This window comes from Corylus avellana, chromosome ca4 (assembly GCF_901000735.1).
Source record: "Corylus avellana chromosome ca4, CavTom2PMs-1.0".
NCBI lineage: Eukaryota > Viridiplantae > Streptophyta > Magnoliopsida > Fagales > Betulaceae > Corylus > Corylus avellana.
Window position 1 is genome coordinate 16,975,223 of NC_081544.1, and position 24,795 is coordinate 17,000,017.

A 24,795-nucleotide genomic window follows, 5' to 3' on the forward strand; every position below is an offset into this window, starting at 1 on the left:
TGGTTTTATTAAAAGCGTAAGGCGCCCCTAAGTACACTGGAAGTATACAAGGAGGAACACCTAACTAGAAAGGGAAAAACGTACAAGGAAATCATCATAGCTAACCGAAATCGGGAAAACAAACGCTACAGTCCAAAGATACAGAGTATGGAAACAATAGGATAAAAAGTCCTCGAAAGACCTCTCCACATCCTCGAAGCACCTATTATTTCTCTCTCTCCAAAGACACCAAAAAAAGCAAATAGGCACCATCTTCCAAACTGCAGCACTCCCCCCTCTACCTGCAGACCACCAATAGGCTAGCAACTCAAAAACCCGACCAGGCATCACCCAAGATAACCCAAAGCGGCCAAAAAAGGCACTCCACAAAGCAGACGCCACCTCACAATGGATGGATAAGAAGATGATCAACTGTCTCCTCACTCTTCTTACACATCCAACATCTGTTTACCACAATCACATTTCTCTTTCTGAGGTTATCTAGGGTCAAAATTTTCCCCCAAGCCGCCGACCACGCAAAAAAAGCTGCCCTTGGAGGAGCCTAAGTCCGCCACACACTCTTCCAGGGGAACCTCCTCCCTTCCGAGCATGCTAAGGAGAGAAAGAGAGATTTGACCTTGAACGAACCTCTTTTGGAAGGGGTCCACCATAATCTATCTTCCGACCCTCTTCTCACTCCTGTAGAATGTAAAACCTGGAAAAAGGAGGCAAAGGCCTCCACCTCCCAATCATGAGCCTCCCTCGAGAAGCTCACGTTCCACTGGTTGGACCCCCCTAGCATCTCCACATTATCCGCAACTGAGGCTTCCTTCGCACAAGCAATACTATAAAGGATCGGGAAAGCTATCTTGAGAGCTGAATCTCCACACCACCAATCATGCCAAAAGCTAATCCTCCCATAATTCTTTCGGATCACTTTCCTATTTTGCTTGATTATGGCATTGTTAGTAGGAACACTCGGTATTTTTAGTTAGAGAATGTGTCTAAAATTCAAGGGCTTTTTGTAAAAGGTGAATCAGTGTTGGATGCTTTGCAACTTTCAAGGATCCCCTAGTTTTATTTTGGCATGTAAAAGTGTTTAAAATCAACTTGAAAAAAATGGAATGAAGAGGTATTAGGCAATGTTGTGAAGCAGAAAAAGGTTCTTTTGGATGAACTTTGAGATCTTAATGTGTTTTTTTTTTTTTTTTTGACATGAGATCTTATTGTAGAAGAAAGATCCTTGTTTGATGTTGAAAGGTTGAGAAAGGCTGAAATCATTGGTGACTTGGAGAGGACTACTCTTTACGAAGAAGTGAGCTGGAGGCAGAAATCAAGTGCTCTTTAGTTGAGAGAGGGAGATAAGTATGCAAAATTTTTCCATCGGGTGGCTAATTCGAACAAAAGAAACAACACCGTTGATTCCATAGCTAATTCGATCAATGATTATTGTTGTGCTCTACAAATTGGACTTAGAGGTGTATGACCATGTTAATTGAGGTTTCTTGTTGGATCTGTTGAGTAGGTGTGTTTATGGGGAGAAATGACTCGAATAGATAGCTATTGTATTTGTATGGTGTGTTTCTCTGCTTTGATCAATGGATCTCCCGCCTTTTTTCTTTAATAACTCTCGACTCTCGGGGTCTGAGACATGTGATCCTTTATCCCCTCTGTTGTTTGTTGTTCCCATGGAGGTTTCGAGTAGATTGTTGTCCATGATTGTGGACATGGGGCGCTTATCATGTTTTTTTTGGTGGGGTTGAGGAATAATGACGAGCTCCTTGTGTCTTATCTTTAATTTGCGGATGATACTTTGGTCTTTTGTGTGGCAAATCTAGATCATCTCTGTCATTTGCATTGTCTCTTTTGTTTTGAAGTTGTCTGAGGGTTTAAAGATAATGATTAACTTCTCTAAATCAAAGTTAGCCCTTGTTGGCAAAGTGAGAGATGTTGGTGGCTTTGCTTGTATCCTTGGTTATTGGGTGTCCTCTTTGCCTATAAAGTATTTGGGTCCTTTAAATTACTTAAAAAAAATGAAGTATTTGTATTCTCTTTTGGGAGCTTCATATAAGGCTAAATCGATATGGGATGGTATTATTGAGAAGATGGAACGTCGTTCGACGGGTTGGAAGAGGCTCTATATGTATGATTGTAGGTTGACATTGATTAAAAGCACTCTCTCTAATTTACCTACTTAGTACTAGTTCTTTTTCCCCATCCTTGTCAGTGTTGCTAATCATATTATGAAACTTAAGTGGGATTTTTTAGGGGGTGGAGTTGGTGACGAGTTTAAATTCTATCTAGTAAGTTGGTGTAAGATTTGTACATTGTTTCCTCAGGTTGTTTGGGGGTTAAGAACATGATTTTATTTAACCGAGCTCTCTTGGGGAATGATTATGGCGTTTTGCCATGGAGAAGAAGGCTTTGTGGAGATCTGCAATGGAAGTTAAATATGAAAACATGTGGGGAAGGTAGTGTTCCAAAGAGGTTGTTGGGTCCTTCGAGGTTGGTGTATGGAAAAACATTAGGAGGGGGTAGGTGGTTTCTTTAGATTTGTCAAATATGAGGTGGGAGTTGGCATGATCTATGGTGTGGGACTAGACTTTGAAGGTAGCTTTTTTGGAGTTAGTAGTATTGCTTTCTATAAGGAGGCTTCAGTGGCAGATTATGTACAATTTTCTGATGATACTCTTTAGTGGTGGTGGAATATTTCTTTTACTAGTGCATGATTGGGGGAGGTGGGGTTGGTCACTTCGTTCTTTATTCTTTTGTCTCTTTCAGGTTGAGACGAGGTTGCAAGGATAAAATCTATTGGATTTCTTCCAAAAGCTACTTATTCGAGGTTAGATCTTTTTATCATGCCCTTTGACCCGACTGGTTCTCCATTTCTTTGGAAGAGCATTTGGAGAAATAAGGCTCATTTGAAAGTGGTGTTCTTCGTGTGGCTGGTGTTGCATGTGCAAGAGCAGCAAGGAGACCATAGACCATCTTCTTCTTTATTGTGAAGTGGCTAGAGCATTATAGGTATCTATTTACCGTTCTTTTGGAATAGAATGGGTCATGCCCCAAAGGGTGGTGGAGTTGTTGGCTAGTTGGAGAGGCCAATTTGAAAGTTGTTGCAATTTAGAAACCTAGAGGTTGGCTCCTCTATGCTAAATGTTGTGTATTAGGAGAGGGTGTAATGCTTGAATTTTGAAGATTGTGAGAGATTGGTGTTAGAGTTAAAAGCTATTATCAAATTTCTTTATGTTTGTGTGGCGGCTTACAACAATTATTGTTTTTCTAGTGTTTTAGAATTTACGGATTCGTGTTCTTCTCCCTAATGGGGGGCTCTCTTTTGTATACTTGTGTACTTAGATTGCACCCCTTTACGCTTTCTAATAAAATGAATTACTTATAAAAAATAATTGAGTAATACAAATGAACTGAAGTAGGTGACACCTGTACCTATCTATGTTTGTACTTGATGGATTGTACATGTAACGTTGGGTGTCAGCTTCTCAAGCAATGCTTGGTATATAGGCCATTAGGTAAATTTTGTAGATTCTATATACATGACACAGGAAAATGTGACTTCTTTGCTCGCATTCCAAATGTTTGAATGTTCCTTGATTTGGGTGGATCAATTTGTGTTCTGTTTGTGTCCTTTATTTTCTAAGTTCATTTAATTTTTTTGTTCTGTTCTTGTCAGTGTGCTAGTAGTTTGTGTTTCTTTCTATATGTCCAAATCCATCTTGAAATAACACAAGGATCATGTAATATTCCCAAACACAATAAAACAAATAATAATACAAACTAAGCGAACACAAAGTCGAATGTGCACATCACAATCATAAGACAACATATTGTTTACGAAGTGGAGAACCCAATAAACACATCAATGAAGAAAACCACTACGGAACAGCCAAACTCAGGAAATCACTATGTGAGAGATCTACATTACAGATACAAGGAAAACTTACAACCCGATGTAAACTCCTAGACTCTGTAAGGCAACAGACCAACTGGCATGATTCCAAGCTCGACAATTTTCACGTAGTGCATTTTCTCACCGTCTCCATCGATAAGTTTTTAAACAATAACACAAAGTAGTAATACAACGAAGCAAGAGCACATTTGAAGCAAGACATAGAAAATCATTAACACCTCTAGAATCCAATCTAGGTAGAATATAACCAGCTTGCTTAACCTTCAAAATGAGCACAAGTTGCTATTTATACCTTTCCTTGAACAGTATAATAAATCCTTTAGATTTGTTCAATTGTGGAAAATTTTGTTAGGACGGTTTCATTACGAAAATGTAGATCTTGGATTTTGTCCTCACGGTTTCCTAATGAGATGATAACGAAACTTAAATATGAGATTTCATAAGGACGACTGCAGAAAAGTTATGACGGAATGCCAGGATTTCATCGCTATCCAACAGTTTCATCATGCGTACGTTATGATGACGAAAAGATACAATAGCTATATTGACAATTTTGTCTCGGATCCTGGGGTCATCAGGACGAAACCTTACAAAAGGTTGGATCTCAAATCTTCCCATTTTCTTTGTGACGGAAACATGATGAGTTGGTGGCGAAAAGGGACAGTAGCTTCAAAATCATTTTGTCATGACGGGTTGTTAACGTTGTCATGACAAAAACATACAGAAAGTATCCCAAGCTTTCAAATAAAAAACGTTAGTACTTCGTCATGACGGTTTCAAGAAGAAATTACACAAAATGTAAAACTTAAAGGCAAATTTCCACAAGACTTCAAGGATTTCAAGAAAAGAAAAACAACCATTGAATTTTGACACACCAAATAGGGCTAATATCTAAAACCTAACACATCTGTTGAAGTACCAAAGGGTATGTTCGATAATAGTTTTTGAAAAGTATTTTTTTTTTTTGGTTTGAAAGTGTTTTAATGTGAAATGTGAGAAGTGTTTTTTAATGGAGTCCACATTTGAAAAGTTGTGTTGTGAATTGTTTTTAATGGTTTTAAGGAAAGTGTGTTTTTGGTTTCAAAAGTAGACAAATGTTTTGTGTTTTGAATTGGTTGTTAATAGTTTTGATAGTTGAGAGGACCTATTGTTTAGCAGTTTAGGTGTCTGCTGAGATTGGAAAGTATAGGACTATTACCAAACAACTAAGAACGTGAATATATTTCTACCCATTGTGGCATACATTGTTGAATAACTTGTGATGTTTATGAAATAACCTAACCATGCTTTTGGCAGGCAGTTCAAGATGCGGTCTGCAGCAGAACTGTCTGATTTTGGCTGTTTTCTTATAATGGCTTGTGGAGTCACTCTTTTACAGCGAACAGGTTTTGTAAGGATATAGAGCACATGTTACTTCTATTATATTCTTGTGCTAATTAATGTCTCACTAATTCTTATTTTTGTAACATGCTTTTTCCCCCTTTCGTTGCCTCAGACATCAGCTTAATATATCACATGATCCGTGGTCAAGGAACAATCAAATTATATGTGGTCTACAATGTGCTAGAGGTGAGTAAATAGAATTTATGAGCACGGGATGTTGGATTTTTATTCTTAGAAACTTGTTGGATTATCGGCTGCTGCTTGGATGGAAGATGAATATTTGTATCTCTTGTAAATGGAAATTTGCATAAAAAAGCATGCATAAAGAACAACAAAGACATAATAATAAAATTTCTCCCTATTCAGAAACAGAAAGAAATGCCTTTTTTTTTTCCTATTAGAAAATTACACTTGCATCCAATGAGTTTTGAATCCCTCCATTCCATTCTTATCATGGGAGGAGGTGTCATTTGAACAAATTGAATGGAGCAGCAATTGCTCTCACCTGCTCAAATTATGAAACAAATTGAGAGATTTCTTTGTTGTTGTTTTTTCTTTTCTTTTCTTTTGCGCGTGTGTGTTTTTTCTTCATATCAGTGAACAAGAGCAGTTGCTGCTCTAATATCTTTTCTTTAACTTGTACTATTTTGGCTGCATTCACTGTGGCTAAAGTTTACATAAAACTGATTCTTGCACTGTTTTACAGATATTTGATAAACTATGCCAAAATTTTAATGGAGATGTATTGCAAACTTTGTTTAACTCGGCGGAAGGGCTAGCAAGTTGTCCACCCGAAAGCATGACATTCTGGTTGTGGAGATTCATTTTTGACCTAGCTTTAGCCATGGCTGCTTCAAATATCCTTAGTTTGTCAATGATTATTTCTTTTATCTGCATTATGGAGATTTACATTCCTGCTGTGCTATTTATCTTCCTATTTGGCTCCTTGACTATTCATACTTGTTCATTCTTTCATCTTGTTAGCTCAGGCAATTACTTTGTCAACCGTTATTGTTGCTCACAACAATGCCTTGCTTGCTTTGTTGGTGTCCAATAACTTTTCTGAGATAAAAAGCAACGTGTTTAAGCGTTTTAGTAAGGATAACATTCATAGTCTCGTATACTTTGGTGAGTTAGCCTCCTCGTAACTTTCTGTCAGTCTATCTAAAATGACTTATAAGTTTGTTCTCTTTGTCTGTTCGAAAATGATCAAGTATAGAAAATAATATGCTCTGTTGGATCTTATGATCTTTTCCATGCATTAGATGTCTGCTGGCTTCAGAAGAGAAAATTGGCTCTCTTTGTTAACATGCCTGTATTTACTTCGTTCTTCTCCTAGTTTTTGATAAGTAAAGATAATTTTGCTTATCAAATATCAGAGGGGTTAACTTAGGTATGCAGGCTATATACTAAATATCCTCCCAAAATAACAGTTAAGAATACAATGAATCCAAAAGATCCCGTAAAGCTCTGTGGAAAATCTCCATCTAATGACATCCAGGAAAACAGGGATTGGACAAAAACCAGACTTGATAATATCAATAGAAGGCTCCTGCCTCTCAAAAGTCTGCCTATTTCTTTCCTGTCATATAGGCCATATGAACATTATGGCACCACATTCCAAACTTTGTTGCTGTATGAATGAGGCCTGTTTTGCCATCATTGAAGCTGTGCAAGCACCGACTCAGGCAGGACCAAAAATCTGTAGCAACTGAGCAATGAAGCATCAAATGACCTACGGTCTTGCCATTCTTACTCGGACAATACCAGTCCAGTATAATCTTCTTCCTCTTTATGTGATTATCAACAAAGAAAGCTACTTTACAAGTTGCCTTCACATGACACTAGCTTCCAAAGGAAAATCTGAACTAACCGCCCCCTTCAAGGCTCATAATACGAGTGAACACAAAAAGTACCATCACTACTCAACTAATACATTTTATCATCTGCTCCCAATACATGCCCTAGCTGAATACAGAAAATCAAAGAGAGAGTTTACCTGATTCTAAGGAACTTATAGCATAACAAATTCTGGAACCAGATGTTATGTGTGTAATTGAAATGTATATGTGGTTTCTGCTAACACATTTAGCTAATTTGTCTAGGTACAAACAGTTATGGGCCTTGAAGTATGGAGAAAATTTTAAAGACTTTGGGGAACTTTTCAATCTAGAAACTTTATCTTTTATCACTTTTGTTCAGTAACACGCACTGTTGGCCTTGCTATGTGTTGGCAGCTTTGAGTCTAGGTTGTAACCAGTGCCTTTTAACTTAGTCTACCCATGAAAAATTTTATTGTGTTCAAAGTGATGTGAAAACCTATATATAATTGCGTAGTGGCTGACATCCATTAAATTTCCTTTGATCACTGCTGTCAACTCAATTTGGAAGCATGAAGGATGCTATGTAATATCTGGAGGGATTATGGTTCTCATTTTATTGAGGTTTTTAAGCTCAGCCATACATGTTTGTTTCCTACATGGCAAGTGTTTCCGAATTCCTTCATCTTTTGGGTCACATAGAGCTTGTTCCTATTAGCCATAATGTAAAGTTCAAAGAGTAACTTTGCAGTAGGATATCTTTTATATTAGCATACGAACGTGTGAACATGACATGAATATATTTATCTGGATATGTGCCAAAAAATTAAGTCTCATCAATGTATGAAACTTCAAAGTTTAGGCATAGGATCTCACATATTTTCTTTGACATTATTGTGACAATTCTAAGTTTAATCTTTGTTGCCTTCTGCATGGAAAGAAGCAAATGTAATTCCATATTGTGTTCCTTGTGGGAAATTTCCATTTTATTTCAATCATTGCTGTTGCTCTGTGATCTAGAGGTTGATGGGAATCCTATTTCCGTTTTGATGTTTGTTCACTAATGATCTGATTCTGTGGTTTAATTTCATCTTAGAAACTTTTTTTTTTTCCATTGTTCCCAACCAGATTCTGTAGAGAGATTTCACATTTCAGCATTTATGTTATTCGTTTTAGCTCAAAATATTCTGGAGGCTGAAGGTCCCTGGCTTGAAAGTTTTATTTTTGTAAGTTGACTTGAAAATTTGTTAGTACACCATTCTTCATTGGAGATAGCTGACTTGAACAATTTTCTTGCTATTTGTCTTGCTAATTTATTTTATTTGGATATGGCAGAATGCTCTCATGGTTTACGTCTGTGAAATGGCTATTGATATCATAAAGCATTCGTTCATTGGCAAATTCAATGACATAAAGCCTATTGCATATTCTGAATTCCTTGAAGACCTTTGTAAGCAGGTATATTTCCACCTGATGTGGGAATGAGTTCTCTCTCTCTCTCTCTCTCTAGCTACAAGTTAACCAGTTATCATTCTAGCAGATATTGTATGCCATCCATGGATACCATCATCCCCGCTAAAAATATATTGAATCTAACACTTCAAATGTTTAAAATGAGATAAATTTAATGACCTAATTTGATTGAATATAAATGTTTAGTTGGCATGCACTTGTGGACCATCTCCTCTGTTGGTTGCTTTAGTAAAGAGAATTGTCAGTTAACAAAGTGAGAAAATACTTCACCATGGTTTGTAAACACTTAGATGTGAGATTTATGGATTTGTGCTCCTATCCATAGCATGGAAGAAGAAGGTTCTCAGGTCTTTTGTTTTCAGAGTGATAAAGTGAAATTTGTCACTAATAAAAAAAAAAGGGTGAAATTTGTCACCAAAATGTTAAAAACTCTGCTATACACATTGGTATCACACTATCACTGCTATGGCTTGCTGCTTGATGATATGGATCGCCTAGATGGTTGACTTGTCTAGAAAAACTAGGTGTATGTTTGGTGAGTGTTTTGAAAAGTGTTTTAATGTGTTTTTATTTGAATAGAGTAGGGGAGAAAAAGCGGTTACGGTTAGCGGTTATTGGCTAAAACCGCTAACCATAACCGCTTAGGCGTTTAGTAAAATTCACTAACCGTCTCCGCTAACCGCCTAGGTAGTTAACCGGCGGTTAGCGGTTAGTAGAGTTACTCTGCTAACCGCTTTTTAAAAGAAAGAATTAAAAAAAAAAAAAAAACAAAACAAAACGATGTCGTTTCTATGGTAATACGATAATATCATAATACATACGATATCGTTTCAAGATTTTTATACATTTTTATATATATTTAAAATTTTAAGCACAAAAATGATATGGTTTCATGTATATATATAGGTGGTTAGCGGTTTTGAAAAAAACCTAAAACTACTAACTATAACCGTCTAGGCGGTTAGCAGTTTTTTCTAACCGCTTTTGGTGAGTGCGGTTAGCGTTTAGCAGGCAGCTAATAAGTGTTTTACCCCTAGAAAAGAGTTTTCAGTGAGGTCCATATTTGAAAAGAGTTATTTGTGGGGTCCACAAAAGAAAATTGTTTGGTAAACTATTTAGTATTTAGGGTTTTTAAAAAAAAACACTAAATATGTTTATTTTGGAGAAAACAAGTGCTTTATTTTTATTAGATGGGGAGGTTGATTTCTTACATTTAAAAAATAGAGCGGTGGCCGCGAACCACCTCCAACATTGTTGGCCTCATCGGCAGTATACAAAAGAAAACACTTCACTAGAAGTAGCAAAAAAAAAAAGAAAAGGAAATCACTATAATTAATCATCAGAGGAGACACATAAGCAACTGTCCACATATACAAAGACGCCTCAAATATTTCTTAAAGAACATAAATTCTAGAAACATGCCTTTTATATTGAGGACATTTTGCCTAAACCAAAAACAGAGAACACAAAGAATGTGTTTGTGTTTAGAACATGTTAATTTCAGCAATGATGCTGTTTATTTTGTGACTTGGAGAACAAAAAAGACCATATCTTAAAAACAAACAAAATGGGCCAATCTGGAGTAATGCTGTTTTCATGTGACTTTGAGAACGAAAAAGATCATGTCTTAAAAACAGGACAAAATAGGCCCATTTTTTTTGTAGTCTCTGAAGCAAGGGACACTGTTTCAATGCAATAGAGACAAGTCTACATACATAAGTCTCCCAAAACATTGGAGATGACACTATGGGACATGGTTGGATAGATATGTATTTGTGTTTGTATGTCCACATATGTACGTAAGTGTGCATACATATTTTGGACATTAAGTTGAATCCATTTGTGTGATATTATATAAAAAATAAGCCTATAAGGACATTCAAATACCTCAGCTATATCCATCACATTGCTGTACACAAAAACCTTTGCTGTTTTTTTACTTCATTGGATTTTAGAAATAGCCCAGATATTGAAGTGTTCATCTAAACTTTTTATTGTAAGTGTATTTTCACCTCTTTATGAGTAGTGTTTAATTGTCAAAAGCAAGCAACAGATATAATGTATGCTGATGGATTCACCGCATGTTGAATTCATGTCTAACAATTGTTAGAGAAGTGTCAAGGAAGAGTCCCAACATTATGAAAATATTTGAAATTGTTTACACTGATGAGAAGAGTTGGGAATCATGTTAGAGGAGTATTAATGTTTCGCAGCTATCTGAAACTATCATGGCTTCTCTAAAGATTGGTGGTGCGTTAAAACTTGATCTGATGAATTTATCTTTGTGAATTTGTGCATGTGCGTGTGTGCAGAAGAATGCCCGATATCTCCTAACAAGTTTAATATTGAATGAATCTTGATCCTTGACATTTATGTTGAGGATCATTGCAACAATGAACCGAATGTACTTTTTAAAATTTTTCTATGGATTCTGACATTTTCACTTTTTTCTTCATGCTAGACTTTGAATATACAAACTGAGGGTGCAAAGAAAAATCTCACATTTGTTCCCCTGGCACCAGCTTGTGTGGTAAGAATAAATTAATACATACATGTTCACTTGGTATTTCATGTTTTAATGTAGGGTAAATCATACTTTACTCCCATAACTTCAACACAGTGCAACTCGGGCTCAATTTTGAAGTTTCGGTATCAGTTTGTCCCTCCCCTCCAAATCGGCTATAAAGCTAAAGGGAAAAATATGTGAAATAACTAGATTGCCCCTCTATTTGGAAGGAGTCCTTAATGAAACCTTATAAATCCCATTCTCAAGAGCCCCTTATGTCGATGTTTTCATAAAAGATAGAATATTTTTTCATGTAAACAAATGTCAAATAAACATGTTAAGGGTATTTAGTCATTTCACATGCTTTTTTGTCCAGATGGATGGGTCAAACTGACACTGAAACATCAAAATAGGATATAAGTTGCACTGATTGAAGGGCATGAAGGTAAGTGATACAATGGTGATAGTTTGTGGGGAAAAAATATGATTTAATTTTAGGTTAAGTTATGGGTGCAGATTTTGGCCAACTCTTTAGAGATTAGTCGGGTGCTCAAAGAGTTTTGGACTATCTAACTGATACTTTCCTTTATATAGATTTAGGAAAGAGTCTTTGAAGTGCTATGCTGTCCTCTCACCAGAAGGTGGCACTTTATTTTCCAATAGGAAAATGCTAGTATATATGTTGTCCTCTCACGCCTGATCCCATGATTCAGGATGTGATCATATTAAGTTATATGGAAATGTACAGGAGCCAATCACTATATGCTAGCCTTGTGCTGAAAAACAATGTAGAGGACTGCTCTTTTCTTTTTGTTGGCAAATTTAGGAGGCCAATATGGACTTTCTTGTTCTTACAGTTGATCATTTTTCTGCTTCTAAGGTTGGACACGTTAGTGTGAATTAGGATTCTTGGGTATTGAAATGTAGGTGGGTTCCAATGTGATTCCTAGATTTTGAAAAGTTCGTATTTTTGTCCTTGAAAAATTGATTGTGAGCATGTAATCCTTCCTCCGAACAGTCATAAAAATGGATGACAAACGTCGTCTTAGCTAGTGTCACATTATCAGTTTCCATGATGGCATGGTCATAAAAATGGATGACATAGGCCGTCTTAGCTAATGTCACATTATCAGTTTCCGTGATGGCATGCATTGTCATCAATTTGGAATGAAGGATTACTTTACTGAACATTTTAAAATTTTCAAGGACAAACTTGTAACTTTTCTTAAAAAAAATCTAGGGATCAAAGTGAACCAACCCTATATTTCATGGATTAGAAAATGTAGTTTAACCTTATTATTGTTATTGTTTCGTTAATCTTGTTTTGATTTTTTTAATTTGGTTTTAGGTTATCCGGGTGCTGACTCCGGTCTATGCTGCTCATCTTCCATATAATCCTTTTCCATGGAGGGTTTTTTGGATTATCCTCTTGTCTGCGATGACCTTTGTTATGCTCACAAGCCTGAAGGTGATGATTGGCATGGGCCTTAAAAAACACGCCAATTGGTATGTGAAAAGATGCCGAAAGAGAAATCACCATCTACACTACGATTAATTTGGCAAAAACAAAAACAAAAAAAACAAAGGAAAAGCAACTGTGTGTGAGAAGAGCTAATGCCAGCTGGATGTTGAAGCATTAGGAGAGCTAGTACCAGAGCAGCTCGTAGATATTGTAGTGAGCCATGCATGGTTCAGGGTCAGTCGTACATAGGTTTAATATTTTCTTTTTCCCCCTACACAGCTGCAAGCAGCTTCATAAACAAACAAAGAGAATTTTAACTTTAGTAGCAGAACTTGGGAAACATGAATTAAAATACGGCTTATTTCACCAGTCAGCTTTGGTAGTTCTTGATTGGTTATCAATCAAAAGGAGGAATTTTCCTTGAGAATTATCATACCCGATGATTTTGGATTTCAAAGAACGAACAATGAGATGAACTAAATTTGCTTCACGATTTCACTGTCTATGCTTCACTTTCTATCGTTGTAAACTTTCTTGGCTCATCTACACAATGATTTGCAGAAGCTACAAATAAAAGATATTAAATTTTGATTATTTCTATTCAAATAAAATCTTGCAAGTATCCTAAATTTGGCCAAAGCTGTCCTTGGATGGTGGCTGGGGGTAACATATGAAGTTGTGTGGGTGCCCATGGATCCATTTTTTGTGTTCACAGTAGAAGTTGTCTGATTCATTAAATGACATGGTTTTAAATTCTGTATTTTAATATAGTAGACTGTACCAATCAAAAAAAAAAAAAAATTAGTAAATATATCAGTTACTGTGTCAAATGGCTGAAATAGTCATTCGGATGTTACGAATTTATGGCTGTCATAGATTTGGTTGAAATCTTGTAGTGCAAAACTGTTAAAATACTCAGCAGCACAAAAAAGAGGAAGAATTGAATGTGGTTTTTTGCAGGATTGCCAATGTCCGCAAGGAGCAGCAACGATGTTTTTTTCTACACTACTATCAAGGAAAAGTACAATGTGTAACACCCGAAAGAATAATAATAAATAACAAAATTATAAGATTTAAGAAAGGTTCCTTATGCCTCAGACGTACTCATGTATGCTATATTGTGCACTAGGCCTGACATATGTTTTGCAATAGGCATGGTCAGCATGTATCAATCAAATCTTGGACCTTCACATTGGGTAGCAGTTGTTGTGAAATTTTAATTGTACTTGCAAGTGCACGAATCGTTTTGCAATATAAGAATGCAAGTGCAAGGTCGAACTCATAGGAAATTTTATTTATGAAAAACAATTATATCTAAATCAATTAAATCATAACCTAGTTCCAAAAAAGATTTGATTTTTGAATTGCAAATAAAAGAAACAAAAACTAAACAAGATAAAATTAACCAAAAGATAGAGTACTAAGGTTTTGGAATTCACACTCACCAAATTATAGCAACACCAACATATTTTATGTTCATCAATATTAATCCGAAGTTCTCACAAATAAAATCTTTTGTATGTTCTACTATGTTTCAAAAATTAATTAAATCATTCATTGAATCCGTTTTTTGCACAAATCACAAAAGATATCCAGTTTAAATTAAATCATCGGATGTACCCGTAAATCACAAAATATATCAAATTTAAACCAAATCATCAAATGTATTCGTAGAACAAAACACAATGAATATCCAATATTTTGATAAATAAAACCCAAGCAATCAATTAAATTAAACTATCTCAAATGTATCGATAAATCACAAGAGATATCCAAGAATCATCCCATTAATTAAATTAAAATATTAAAACTCAATAAAATTATATAATATTAACTTACATGAAAACAATGTTGCTCTTCATCGGTGAGGCTTCATCCTCAACCTTAGTTGAGAAATTAGCCACGCATGACTATGGAAAATGAAACCTAAACATAAAGGAAAAAACTAAACTAAAGTGGAGAAAATGATTAGTACTCTCTATTTCTAGTCATCGATATAAGTTCAATTTTTTTCATAATGATTAGTACTCTCGCCTTGAATTTCATTAAGAAAAATTCCATAGATTTTCCGGCCTCCATGTTTTGTTTTTGAGTCCACGTTGTATAAGAATGACATTCAAATGCTACTCGTGATAATGAATCATGTAGCATTACTCAAATTTTTGCTTTGAAATTAACAATAAAATCACAAGGGCGGCATAATTCAATGGCCCCCAAAAAATACAATAGAATGTTAGCTTGAAGCATCTTACCATGTACTAATTAATTGTTTAACCTTTTTATTTTTTATTATTTGTTAATATTACTAGTATTAAATTGTTGGGGTGAACACCAATTTCAAACATACAACGGAATTATTCTAACCCTTTTTTGTGCAAATTAAATAGTCAAACTACGATAAAAAATAAATAAATAAATAAATAAAACTCATCCACAATGTGGTGAAAAAATAATTAAGCAAGACACCAAGATTTTTATGTGAAAAACCCTTCAATGCGAAGGGAAAAATCACGGGACCTAGTCCAATTAAATTTTCCACTACCAACAATAATGAGTTTACAATGTCTTTGTCTAAAACAATATCTAGAGGTTATCATTACATTAAGAATACGTGCATTATGTATGAGCAACCATTAAGATCGAACCATAAACGGATATTCAATCTCTGACGAAAGTGGTTACGTGAATTTTGTTTTTTGTTTTTTTTACTTTTCTTCTCTCCTGACGAGAAAGGAGAAAAGGAGAACCATAAACGAGCCATAAAGAATTATGAAGAACAGAATTCTTGCAGCTAAAATGTTGAGAAGCATGCTTGCGCACATCAAAGAAAGGATCATCTTTAATTCAATTCTCAAGCTCATTTTCTGTTCATGTTACCAGGGAGAGATTCTGGATATTGCCGAGCAACTCTTTAAACCCATGAGAAACACGTTCTGTTGGGAAAAAAGGAAGAGAGGGAAAATTGGTAAGAGTGAAGGAAACAACTGAAAGTAGTCAGCTCATCAGGTTTCAAAATATTCAATATGTTTAAGCCCATTTGGGAAGAATCACGGAATCATTTGTTTCAAAATAATTGAACAAATTAATTGTACTTGGTCATAGAAGAATGACATTTTTTTAATCTGTCATTCTTTAGAAAAATAGTTTTAGAGAGGGTGAAAGATTTCACACCTGAACTCTTCATGAGACTCAGTAGTGAGATGATGCTCTTTCCTCGAGATCTTTATTGTAATCCTAGCCACAGGCCTTGAAGAGATGGTAGTTACCTTCCATGAATAAGCCAAAATGCTTGTTTCCAAAATTTCAGGATCATTGAAAAAATGACTTAATTATTCAATGAGAGTCCTTCAAAATACATTGTGAACAATCAAATCATAAGATAGAATAACATCTTTATCTCTGAAGTAAAGATGAAGCACTTCAATTAGATCAATATCTGAAAAGTACCTTTAGGTAAGATGCACCATATGCATCAGCCATTTTATATACGTCGTTGTAATCACCAACAATTAAAGTATATTGGACACCATCATCAGCAGCTGGGTTAGCACAACCATCTGGTTCTTGTTGCAATTGTTCCAAACCATCCACAGTATCTAATAATAATCAAATCAAAACAGAATTATTAAATGATTTTTGATTGGTTAAATTGGAAATTCGTGTACAAATTAAAAACAGAATTATTAATCGAAAATTATAGAAGAATAATAAACAAAGAGAGGAAAGTACCCTTTCCCTTAACACAGTAGTTTGGTGCTTTTGGATCAATTCAATGCAGAATTCAGTTGAGTTTTCGAGCATGAGGGACAGCAATAGCAAAATCAAGGAGGGCTTGAATGTCGGATTTTATGTCGGCAATAATAATCACGGGAAAGCAGTGTGTTTCATCAAAGACAGCTGTCAAGCAAAATTAGAAAAAAAAAGATAGGTGTCAAGCAAAATTAAAATAGAAATGATAAATGATATTGATAATTATTAGCTTGTTGAAAAGAAAAAGTACGTGGCCATAAAAGTTGATATTATAGAAGAACTTGGAGACTTAACTCATTCAATCAAGTATCCATCAATATATTTGTGTGGGGCGTGAGCAACCTTCTGCCACTCTTCTCCTTCGTTTCTTTTCCACTATTTTTCCAACAAAGGACAATTGGAGATATTTAGAGTAGTAAGGGATGCAGGTAGCCCGTCTTTCGGCATGCACTCGAGCTTAGGGCAATTCCACATCTTCAATTCTTCAAGAGTAGTAAGGTGTTGAAGCCCCTTCTTGTCCAAATATTTCAAATTTTCAAAGCCTTCGATGTGAAGACGGGTCAGAGTGGTAGGCAACAACCCTTCATCTGGAAAGGACTCCACATCTTCAGATTTGCCAATGACTTCAAATATTTTAACAGATGGGAGGTTTCGCAAATCCCATCTCATCCGCCTAGCAAAGAGTTTCTCACAATTGGAGATGTAAATTATATTCAGATTGGAAGGCAAGCGCCCTTCAGGAAATGACTCAACTTCTGGACAATATTCTATATACAATTCCTCAAGAGAGGAAAAAAATATGTGCATCTTGTCAGGTAGTGAACTAAGACTCTTACATTTCGTGATTCGGAAAACTTCAAGGCTAGGGGCACGCAATCCTCCTTTTAGAAAACATGTCAATTTAGGGCATTCATGAATTTCAAGATTTCTAAGATTAGGAAAAGCTCCATCTTCCTTTCCAACATCGAAAGAAAACCATTTCTCCCAATTCAACATATTCTTGAAGCTTATAACTTTCAAGGATTGAAATGGCTTTATTGAAGAAGATTCACTGCCGTAAAACTCACAACCTAATCTAACAACTCTGTCCAACCCAGCGATAGAGAGGTCCTGTAGAGAGGGTAGTTGCCCAAGTGGTGGCAAGCTACAACAAAATTTACAGTCTTCTAGATGAAGAGATGCTATATTAGAGAATGAAGGATGCCCTACCCAGTTTGGAAAACTTTTACCACCATAGCCATTGATAACGAGGCTTTTCAAATTTGAAAGGGGTTGGAGACTCTCAAGTACAATTAAATGACTTTCTAAAGTATTATTACCAACTTTCCACTCCAACACCAACTCCTTAAGGTACTTCCTATCCCTTAAGTACTTTACGTCCTTACCATCCATAGGAGATCCAATATTTTGCAAGTCCAAAATAGAAAGTGATCTCTCCCTAAGATTTGTAAGCTTCCCTAGCTCTTCAATGCCAAATCTGCTATGTTTGCCAACAATAAATTTATTTAATGTCTGAAGACATTTTAATTAGTCTACCCATATGTCTTGGCATCTCCTTCATGCTCCAAGTTCCAGTAATATCAAGATGACGTAAGTTAATGAGTTTATGCATATTTCTTGGCAAGGCAACAAGATTCCAACAATTTGATAAATTCAATATTTGCAAATTGCAGAGATTACATATAGAATTAGGCAACCTTTCAATACAAATATTGTAAGAAAGGTCTAAATAACGTAGATGTATAAGTTTACCAATTGAATATGGCAACTTAGTTATGTCTGTGAGGTGAGATAGAGTGAGCACCCGTAGGCTTTTTATCATTGGTAATAAAAATTGTTTTCCAGACCTGTACAAAGAGCTGTCAAAATTGAATTTTAGGACAGTGCACAATCTCTTACTCTCGTGAAAGGTGGCAGCAAACTTCTTAATATCAATATTTTTGCAAGAATGCGAGAAATGACGAGTCTTGCTTAGAATTTCACTAGAATAGTCGTCTTCATGGCTTAAGGTGAATTGTTTCGATATAAACTTTGCCAAATCGCTGACAAGATCATGCATTATATATTTCTCGTGTTTTTTGATCGTTGGAATAGTGATCTTGATACAAGAGCAGAGAAGTAATCATCACCAACTTCTTCCATTGTTTTGTTTTTGGGTTGCAGCAAGAAACCTTCTGCCATCCATAATAAGACTAATGTGTCTTTTTCGAAAGCATAATCCTTTAGAAATATGGAGCAGTATGCAAAGCATCGCTTTAGATTTGACGAAAGATATTTATAACTTAATCTTAGAGCAGGAATGATGCCAGTCTTCTCAATTGGCAAATCCCATAATTCACTTCTCAATACCTTATCCCATTCAACAACGTCTAATTTAGACCACAAGAAAGCTCCAATCGCCTTGATTGCTAAAGGTAGGCCTTTGCACTTTTCTTCAACTTGCCTTCCTATTTCTTCTAGTTCTGGATATGCATCAATGTTGCCATCAACTAATGCATATTTTACAAATAGTGACCAACAATCTTTTTTTGATAACTCCATTATATGATGAGTTGCACTAGCGTGCATGACTCTTGCAACCTCAGAATTGCGTGTTGTTACAATGACTTTGCTTCCTTGTGCCCTAAATTTAAAAGCATTACTAGTACTTAAGAACTCCCATTTGACATAAATATTATCCCAAACATAATCTAAAACAAGTAAGAATTTCTTTCCTGTCAACGTCTCCTTGAGCTTCATTTGAAGTTGATTTAGATCCAATTTATGAGTACTTTTTGGAGTTTCTTCCTCTAGAATTGTTTTCATTACCATGAACACGTCAAATGGATGTGAAACACAAACCCATGTTCTAAGGTCAAAATGTTCCTTTAACCTTTTGTCATTGTAAACAAGCTGAGCAAGGGTGGTTTTGCCAATTCCCCCCATGCTGACTATGGCGATCACGCCTATCTCATTCCCGCTCACGTCATCAGAGAGCAACAAGTTAATTATTGCCTCCTTATCATAATCCCTACCACAAATACTAGATTCTTCAATCAAAGAAGTCGTGGGCAATCTTTCTAATGGTTGCCCTCCAACACATTCTCTCAGACCTAAAACGTCTATTTGTTTTGCTTGATCCTCTAATCTATCAATTGCATCTTTTATCTCTCTTTCTATCTTATTGACAAAATGAGAGGTAGAGATGGAGTGTCGTACCTTCCTTGCAATGGTTCCAAATTCGGAATCCGACTTGCATTTATATTGCAGGGCTTTTGTATTTGTCTCGTCCAAGATGTCCTCTGCATCAAATATAACACCTTTCAGCTCATCAAGCCACTTTTTCACATTAGGCTCTGTAAATTGCCTATCCTCCGCATCTTCAACCACTGCATTCACGGTCAACAATGCTGTGTTCAACTTCTTTAGGAGTCTATCGGTGAGCTTTCGTCCCCGAAAGAAGTCATCAAACTCATGAGATGCCATTCTTTCAAACAACACTTGGAGGAAGGGAGAAAAAACTATGCTCGCAGCTGCAAGTACAAGTTCAGCAGCCATGTTATCTAGTTTGCAAATCAAAGGAAACCAAGGAAGGTAATTGAAAAGATCGAGTAGAGCAAAATGAGATTGGAAGTTGTACGTGTTTTAATTTGCTTTGACACCAAAGAATTGAACGTCTTATATAGGAAACGGCCTAGTGGAGTGATGGAACTAGATGAGAGATGGACGCATAAAACCAACAGTACAAATGAGAGACAATAAGCATCTTCTTGCTTTTGAATATGATTCGTCCAAATCTTTCTTTCTTTCCACACCATGTGAAAGAGTCAAGGTAATCAATGAAAAAGGAAAGCCGAAAACAGATTTTTTTCATCTTTCATTATTTGAGAAAGAAAACTTTAACGGCGTTGCTTGTAGTTACCTTAATTATTACAAAATAGTTGTCCGGCCTTCTTTAGTAATGGTAGGCAAATGTTGTGGGAAAGGAAGTTTTTGAGCTGAATTTGATTATATAGTTTTTGTCCTATTAACTATTAGGCCTTTTTTCCATATTAAATAACATTATGCTTACTTTGTTTGGTTTGGGTTTGCGATTTAAAAAAAATGCGATTTGAAAAAACAAAGCAATTTAAAAATTGCGATTTTAAAATATGTAATTTGAAAATGTGATTTTTAAAAATGCAATTAAGCGTTTGATAAAATAACGCTTTATTTTTAAAATCGTAGTTTATCTTTTAAAATTGTGCGTTTTTTTAAAAACCCACTCCCTTGCCTGCAGTCTCAAATAGTAGACTTTTTTACATTTTCAAATCATAAATTTTTAAAAACAATCCATTTTCTATTTTCTATGATTGAGTCTTGAAAAACGCTTAACGACTCCAAAACTCCAATTAATGCGGAATTAAAAATATTTGAATATAAGCAACAATCACAAAAGTATAAACAATCACACACAAGGATTTTGATGACGAAGAAGAAACCTTTTAGAAAACAATCTAAAAGTAAAATCTCTCGAAGATGGCTAAACCCAGGAAATCACTATCAAAAAATTATCCAGAGATTACAGACACTAGGAACACTTACAACCCTATGCACACCCTTGACTCTATAAGATCGACAAGCCTCCAACTCGTCTCCTTGTTCACAATCTTCTTCAACGTGATTCTCCTTTACCGAATCCTTCCGATAGACTTCTCAATGAAGCCCACAATGAAACTAACAAAATCCTCTAAGAGGAATAATCAGGCTCACACAGATTTTCTCTCTAAAGCCTCTCACGAAACCTAGGGTAGAATTCCATGCATCTCTCTCTCTCTCTCTCTCTCTCTCTATAAAGATGTATATATACCCCCCGACAAAACCCTAAACCTAACACACTTAAAAATCACGTTTTGGGGCGTAAAACTTACAAGGTGTCATGACAAGTTAATAGGCTGTCCGGACAAGGCCTTGCGGAACAGAAACTGAGTTTCTTGAACTGCTGTCCGGACATGGGAAAGGCCTGTCTGGACAAGGCATGCAGTGGGTGAAACCTGCATTTTGGAAATGCTGTCCAGCCTTGATCAACAGCTCTGATCGATCGGTGTTTGTGGTCCGATTGAGATGAAACTTTGTAGAGATGTCCATAACATGTGAATCCTCATTGTAACAGTGGAGATTGGATTCTAAGCATTCTATACTAATGTTTGAGCCTGTGGACAACAACTTCTGTATTTTGGAACCGAATTAAGCCAACAAGATACTAACAAACTTTTCCTTTGGCAATTCGGTGACAAAACCAATTTGCCGAGACATCATATCATCTCCCCCAATATTTACTCCCCCTTTTTGTCACAGAATGACAAAAGGTCTTCATATTTCCTGAAATACTCACAAAATACATCAAGGCATATGTGGAACAGGAATTCAGAAATAACACTCATGATCACAGATAACAGTACATGCATGAAGTAATGCAAGATTATGAAGAAACATCAGCAAAAACTCCCCCTCAATGTGTGACTCAATATCAACAAGGGAAAAAATGTTTCAAGCAGAAGTATTCATAAGAAGAGTATATCCAATAAATGATCAAAAATTGCAGATTAGGATAAACTCTTGTTGAATGTGCCAAAAAAATACCCAAAGCATGCAAGAATATCAAAAGATGAATAAACAAAATCATTGTTGCAACTAATGTCATGCCATTATGTACCATCACTATTTATGCTATATGTGTTGTGTGTGATAAGCCACAGTCAAGAGTCAAGCAATGGACAAACATATATTGACAAAGAAGGCACATTAAAACTTTCAAACCATATGAAAGAAATTCATACCTTGTTAGGTTAGAAGTAAAACCTTACTAGGGCCTAGTCACCCTCATTCAATATTCTCTCCCCTAGTCTTATCACAAGGCTCAAAACTACATCCGGAATTTTAATTATGGATGAACCAAGCGCAAAAAATTGACACAATGAAAATTCTCTTTTTGGAATATTTTGGCATTTTGCACATTTCACTTTAGATTTTCTCTTTGAGAATGTGTCTTTCATAAAAATTAAAATACAAGACATAAGGATTTGAACAGGAATTTATAGGTTCTAGGTTCAACCAGCATTTGGTCAATTTTAACCTACAAAAAAATCCATCCTATGCATATGGTTTGTCCAACACAACAAATTTGTCATGGATTGACATTCTTTTTTGAAGCTTAAGTGCATAGAGATAGCATAAGTGAAATGTACCACAATAACATATACTTGAATGAATCAATGATAGCTCATTATAAAGATAATGAACTCAAGCATGATAAGTGTATTCCATAGGTACAAAAATTAAGAGGATTTCCAATTAAGCAATTAAAGAGCATTTAAAGCATATATCCATCTTAAAATTTCAAACATCTTTGCAACACTTCCTTTCTCAAAAATTTATTAACACAAATAAACCACAAAGAATGGCAGCAAAGAAAAACAACATAGTTGAATTGAGATTACAACAGGCACTACATGAATGTTCTTTAGCATTAAACTTTCATCACATCTTTTAGGTCCTACTACAAAATAATGATTTGGTTTAATAACGACTTCTAGGTCTTCTCAAGACATTACACATTCATGAACACTTGATTAGCAAGTGAACAAAAATCTTGGTGGTCTGCACACAACATCTCATCAATAAGCCTTTCAAAGATCATAACGTATGAATTTCTTGAAAAGTCCTTTATGAATATGCCTTATAACAAGAATCTCAAAATAAACATGTATACACTCTTCACACAAAAGTGTAACAAAAAAAAAAAAAAAAAAATTGCAATGCATAAACTAGATAGCAAAAAAATAAAAAATAAAAATGCAAAGCAAAGAAAAACAACATGCTCTAGGATTTTAAAAAATCAGCAAACCAACAAATCCTAGGCATGTTATTGACTCACCTAAATTATTGTGAGATCACTGCCACTCCCCCTCAATGGAACTCACTCTTGTACAATCTTACGACAAGATTTATGACACACATGGGGTCTCAATTTAAAACAATTTGGTCGAATATGACCAACTTTGCCACAATGATGACAGGTTAGAACAAACCTTTGAAAATGTTGTCTTTTATGGGAAGGGATATATTTAGACTTTGATCTAGGTAAACACGACTCTATATCACATTTTTCTTTCTTAGGGGTCGTCGGGTTTTTCCAAAGTCTTTGGGATTTAAACTGAAAATAGTATGGTCTGATGTGACCAATAATCCCACAATGGTGGCATGTAGAAACAAACTTAACTAGAGTTTGTTTCTTAGGAGATGTCTTGGATTTGGGCTTTACACAATTATTAAAACACGAAGTTTTGCCCTTATCCAAACAAACTATATTAGCCTTGACTTCTTTAACATTCATAGGCTTAACAAACAAGGTCTCACTACAAAATAATAGAGGTTTAGTGATGGTTTTTTGGTGATGGTTTAGGGCAAAAACCCGTCATTACAAAAGTAGTGACGGTTTCAAATGGTCGCTAAACAAGGGTAAGGAAATGAGAAAATGTGTCGGTTTAGGCAAAACCGACACTAATTAGTGATGGTTTGTCCAAACCGACACCTTTTAATTAGTGATGTTTTTAAAAAAATTACCACTAATTTATTAAATTCCGAAATAAATAAATAAATATATATTATTTTTTCCACTTATTTATTGATTTCTTTTTTCATTTTTTACATTTAATTTTAATTTAATTTAATTTATTTATTTCATTTTAATGTCAATCAGATCCAGATCTCCTTCTTCTTCTTCTTCTCCCTCTCTTTTCTCGATCTCTCTGTTGACGCCGACATTGATCTCTCTGTACATTGGGCTTCTTCTTCATGTGATTTTGGCTCTTGCGGCTTGCAATCCAAAAATGGCACGCACAGAATCAACCATGGATTCCAAGGTGGTAGCACAAAACTTCACTTCTAGAATGGGCTTAGATTCACAAACATCCAGTGTCCTCTTGATTGCTTTGGCTTCGGAAAAATGTTGAGGAACCACCAAATGAACGGCCGCCTATAGAAACATGCAAGAAAAAAAAGGTGATCACTAGATTCAGTCAGAAAAATAAAAGAAGACAAAAAAAAAAAAAAAAAAAAAAAAAAAGAAGAAGGAAGAAACGTGAAATGGGATGATAGTGTGTTAAACTTTTAAACCCAAAAAAAGAGATTCAAATTATAAAGGAGGATTGAATATGTGTTCAAAATTCAAAATTTGAAATTGGTGTCAGTTGAACAGTAAATCAACACTATTATTAGTGTCGGTTTTTGCTCAACCAACACTAAATTAAAAAATGGTGTCGGTTGAACAGTAAGCTGACACTATTATTAGTGTCGGTTACTGTTCAACCGACACCATTTTTAATTTGGTGTCAGTTGAACAAAAACCAACACCTTATATTGTCAGTTTCTTAAACCGACACTATCTAAACCGTCACTAAAAGCAATTTTTTTTGTAGTGTCTTTATTTCAGATTTAGAAGCATGTGAAGTAGAGCTACCAACATTATCAACAA

At 35.4% G+C, this 24,795-nt stretch overlaps 3 protein-coding genes across 3 annotated transcripts in view; 1 reads left to right on the forward strand and 2 right to left on the reverse strand.

Moving 5' to 3' along the window:
* LOC132178591 (protein POLLEN DEFECTIVE IN GUIDANCE 1) overlaps positions 1-13,145 on the forward strand; it is an 18,856-nt gene extending 5,711 nt beyond the window's left edge. Inside the window, exons 4-11 of the mRNA XM_059591042.1 lie at positions 5,204-5,292; positions 5,403-5,476; positions 5,997-6,147; positions 6,251-6,418; positions 8,239-8,336; positions 8,446-8,568; positions 11,045-11,113; positions 12,438-13,145. Of these exons, the coding sequence (XP_059447025.1) occupies positions 5,204-5,292; positions 5,403-5,476; positions 5,997-6,147; positions 6,251-6,418; positions 8,239-8,336; positions 8,446-8,568; positions 11,045-11,113; positions 12,438-12,644 (979 nt within the window). The 3' untranslated portion in view covers positions 12,645-13,145. The remainder of the gene's footprint in view (positions 1-5,203; positions 5,293-5,402; positions 5,477-5,996; positions 6,148-6,250; positions 6,419-8,238; positions 8,337-8,445; positions 8,569-11,044; positions 11,114-12,437) is intronic.
* Positions 13,146-15,884: 2,739 nt separating this feature from the next.
* LOC132178138 (putative disease resistance protein At3g14460) lies at positions 15,885-18,360 on the reverse strand. The gene is made up of 4 exons (XM_059590591.1): positions 18,149-18,360; positions 16,697-17,778; positions 15,999-16,147; positions 15,885-15,896 (listed from the first exon to the last, which is right to left on the reverse strand). The coding sequence occupies exons 1-4, from the start codon at positions 18,358-18,360 to the stop codon at positions 15,885-15,887; spliced, it is 1,455 nt and encodes a 484-aa protein (XP_059446574.1).
* Positions 18,360-19,838, reverse strand: LOC132178139 (putative disease resistance RPP13-like protein 1). Its single transcript, XM_059590592.1, has one exon. It carries the CDS (start codon positions 19,836-19,838, stop codon positions 18,360-18,362), a length of 1,479 nt encoding a protein of 492 aa, XP_059446575.1.
* Positions 19,839-24,795: the final 4,957 nt, after the last annotated feature.